The sequence below is a fragment of the Capra hircus genome, unplaced genomic scaffold (genome assembly GCF_001704415.2).
Source record: "Capra hircus breed San Clemente unplaced genomic scaffold, ASM170441v1, whole genome shotgun sequence".
Classification (NCBI taxonomy): Eukaryota; Metazoa; Chordata; class Mammalia; order Artiodactyla; family Bovidae; genus Capra; species Capra hircus.
In genome coordinates this window covers 59,727-63,558 of record NW_017189568.1, presented here as the reverse complement: position 1 = coordinate 63,558, position 3,832 = coordinate 59,727, and the positions used below count along the sequence as shown (strand labels likewise).

The 3,832-nt window shown below is 70.9% G+C and overlaps 1 protein-coding gene across 2 annotated transcripts; it reads left to right on the top strand.

Moving 5' to 3' along the window:
• Positions 1-926: 926 nt before the first annotated feature.
• PDCD1 (programmed cell death 1) lies at positions 927-3,594 on the top strand (the record flags this gene model as incomplete). Of its 2 annotated transcripts, none has more annotated exon segments than XM_018044475.1 (4): positions 927-1,289; positions 1,608-1,769; positions 2,376-2,410; positions 2,585-3,594. In XM_018044475.1, coding segments are annotated over 4 exon segments (773 nt in total), but the record flags the coding sequence as incomplete, so codon positions are not given.
• Positions 3,595-3,832: the final 238 nt, after the last annotated feature.

Below are 3,832 nucleotides of genomic sequence, written 5' to 3'. Positions count from 1 at the left end.
GGGGCGAGCGTCCTGTCCCCGGGGCGAGCATCCCTGTCCCCGGGCGAGCGTCCCTGTCCCGGGGACTAGCACGCTGTCCAGGGGCGAGCACGCTGTCCCCGGGGCCCGCGTCCTGTCCCGGGCGGAGGCCTGTCGCCGGGCCCAGCGCCCTGTCCGGGGGCACACTGTCCGGGGGGGCACGCTGTCCCAGGGGGCGAGCGCCCTGTCCCCCGGGCCAAGCGCCCTGTCCCCGGGCGCGTCCCAGCGTCCTGTCCCGGGGCGAGCTCCTGTCCCGGGCAAGCATCCTGTCCCCAGGGACTAGCACGCTGTCCCGGGTGGGGGGGAGCACGCTGTCCCGGGGCCAAGTGCCCTGTCCCCCGGGGCCAAGCGTCCTGTCCCCCGGGGCCGAGCGTCCTGTCCCCTGGGGGCGACCACCTTGTCTGAGCGGTCGACCACCCTGTCCCCGGGGGCCAGCGCGCTGTCCCCCAGGGCGAGTGCCCTGTCCCCCGGGGCGAGCGTCCTGTCCCTGGGGGGAGCACGCTGTCCAGGGGGCGAGCGCCCTGTCCCCGGGGCCGAGCGTCCTGTCCCCCGGGGCCGAGCATCCTGTCCCCTGGGGCGACCACCTTGTCCCGGGGGGGGACCACCCTGTCCCCAGGGGCCAGCACGCTGTCCCGGGGGGCGAGCGCCCTGTCCCGGGGGGGGGGAGCACGCTGTCCCAGGGGCCGAGCGTCCTGTCCCCCGGGGCGAGCACCCTGTCCCCCGGGGCGAGTGCCTTGTCCCCGAGGGCGAGCGTCCTGTCCCCCGGGGCAAGCACCCTGTCCGCGGGGGCGAGCAGGCCATGGGGGCAAAAGCACGTGGCGGAGCCTCCTCGTTGGTGGGGCTGAGGGAAGGTGAGGGGCCGGGGCCGGGGGCTGTCCCTGCCCACCTCACGCCCGCTCTCCCCACAGAGGCCTCCAGCAGGCCCTGGAGCGCCCTCACCTTCTCTCCCGCCCGGCTGGTCGTGTCTGAGGGGGCGAACGCCACCTTCACCTGCAGCTTCTCCAGTAAGCCAGAGGAACACTTCGTCCTCAACTGGTACCGCATGAGCCCCAGCAACCAGACAGACAAACTGGCTGCCTTCCCCGAGGACCGCAGCCAGCCCGGACGAGGCCGGCGCTTCCGCGTCACGCCGCTGCCCGGCGGGCGACAGTTCCACATGAGCATCGTGGCCGCCCAGCGCGATGACAGCGGCGCCTACTTCTGCGGGGCCATCTACCTGCCACCCCGGACACAGATCAACGAGAGCCGCCCCGCGGAGCTCAGGGTGACAGGTGTGGGCGCCGGAGGCCCTTGCACGGGGCTGGGGTGGGAGCCACAGGGGCAGGGTGGTCTCGGGTCGCCAGGCTCTGTGCTGGGCCTGCATCCCACTCCCAGGACCGCGGTGACCCCCGTCCTCGCCCTCCACGGCTGGAAGCACCCCCAGACCCACTGTCCTTAAGGAAGGGGGCTGGCAGTGGGGCCTCTGGGGGTGACCTTGTGCTTGGAAGCCCTGCCCAGGGGCAGGCTTGGAGACCACGTGTGAGGGCCTAGGACTTGGAGGAGCAGACTGCTGGGTCCCCGGCTCTGACCCCTGTCCTCTGGCCCTGCAGAGGAGGTCCTGGAGCCGCCCACGGAGCACCCCAGCCCCCAGCCCAGGCCTGAGGGCCAGATGCAAAGCCTGGTCATCGGCGTCACAAGCTTCATTCTGGGGGTCCTGCTGCTGCTGCTGCTGATCTGGGTCCTGGCCGCAGCCTTCCTCGGGGCCACTCGAGGTGATGGGTCCCCGAAGGCACTGCCCCTTGCTCCCTCCCTCGCCTCCTGCCCCAATCCTATCCCCTCTGTGTCCCCCATCAGGGAGGGTCTGGACTGGGCCTCCAGGGCCGGGGGTCCCCTCGGAAACCCCTCCGCTGGGCCTGCTGGGTGCTGCCCCTCCCCTGGGCCTGCTCTCGGGAAGCAGGGGAGGGAAGATAGCCCCCACCATGGCCGTCACCCAGGCTGGACCTCAGCCAGGGCACTGAGCTCTTCTAACCACCAGGCACCCGAGGTGACAGCCGCAGTGACGCGCCCGCGTGGGCGTCGTCTCGCCAGGGGACCGCGCCTCCCTCCCTCAGATGTGTGGGGGAACGTGCGGGGACCACTGACGGCGTGCCCACTGTGCTCCCGGCGGTGGCCGGAGGAGGGCCGCTGGGCTGAGCCGCACAGGATGCCCAGGAGCCTGCCGGGCGCTGGGGCTCAGACAGCTCAGGTCCCAAGGGGGCTCTGGGGATTGATGGGGAGGCCGGAGGACCCAGCGCCTTTCCCGGGGCCCAGGGACCCCCGAAGCCCCAGCTCACGACTGCAGGGCCCTGGGCCTCCCTGACTCGAGTACTTCTCTGCAGGGGGCTGCGCCTGCAGGAGCCGAGACCAGCTTCCGGTGAGTGTCCTTCCCTTTGCACCCCGGTCAACTGGTCAACCGGGCGGAGCCGCACTCGGGCCGGGCAGCCTCAGAACAGCCACGCCCCTCACCCAACATCAGTGCCTGTTCCAGGAGGGGGTGTGTGTCCACCCTCGGAGACCGATGACCATCCCTCCCTCTCTCCCCTAGAAGGAGGGCTCCCCCTCTGTGCCGGCTGTCACGGTGGACTACGGGGAGCTGGACTTCCAGTGGCGGGAGAAGACCCCAGAGCCCGCGGCTCCCTGCGTCCCCGAGCAGACAGAGTATGCCACCATTGTCTTCCCAGGCCGCAGGGCGTCCGCCGACAGCCCGCAGGGGCCCTGGCCACTGAGGACCGAGGATGGACACTGCTCCTGGCCCCTCTGACCGGCTTCACCAGCTGGGCAGAGTCCTTCAGACCCTCCGCCCAGAGCCAGGGCTGGCCGCGTTCCCTGGAGAGGCGTGTGGTGGAGAGGAGAAGGGTGGGCCACCGAGGGCTTGAGCCCGGCCCACAGGGACCTCCCGGCACCTGCCAGCACCCACCAGCCCTGCCTGGCTCCCCTTTCAAGGCTTGCAGCAATCCAGGGGCAGGAAGCGTCACTGTCCCTAAGGGCAAGGGAGAGAGCCTCGCCCAGGACCCCAGGCCCAGCCCTGGACTGTGATGCCTGGAGCCACCCTTATACACGCCCACTGCCTCCCAGGGGATCCTAGGGCCTGGAGACTGCTGTGGCGCAAGCCGGTAGACCCAGCATGGGTCCCTCGAGGGGCGCATGGGGACGTGCATGAGGTCAGGGCTCCCCAGGGCTCTGGCTCCCCCAGGCCCGGAGAGAGCCAGGGCAGCGGTGGGCCCTCCGCCTGCAAACACGCCAGGCCCTCGTGCAGCCCAGCAAACAAGCAAAGGAGGGAGCTGGCCCAGAGCTGCAACCGGCCGCCGAAACCCTCCTGGGGGCGCAGGGTCTCCATGCATCCGCACGTCTCCTGGACTCCCATTTACGGTGCTACTCAAGGGGTCTCAGCCAGGCTCCCCCCAGGGTGCTGGGCAGGTCCCCTCCTGAGGCCTGCACACGCACTCCGGCCGTGTGGCCAGGGTCAGCTCGGCCTGGGTGGGGGGCATGCGTCCCATGCAGGGGTCCACACGCCCGCCCTACTCTGTTACACTGTAATTAAAGAGTGAGAACACTCCAGGAAAGGCCCGGAGTTTCCCTGCTCGCTGTTGGGGGAGGAGTGGGGAGGGGCTGGGCAGGGCTGTAGATGCACCGAAGGTGGAGGACACAGCGTCTCCCTCCCCACCGCCTCACTACCCAGGAGCACACTGGCCTCCCAGGCCCGACCCCCACACTCACACCGCGGGAGCTGAAAGCCCTCCCCCAGGACACCCTCCAGCCTCCAGGGCCCTGCCCTGACCCCATGCCATCAGCCTGC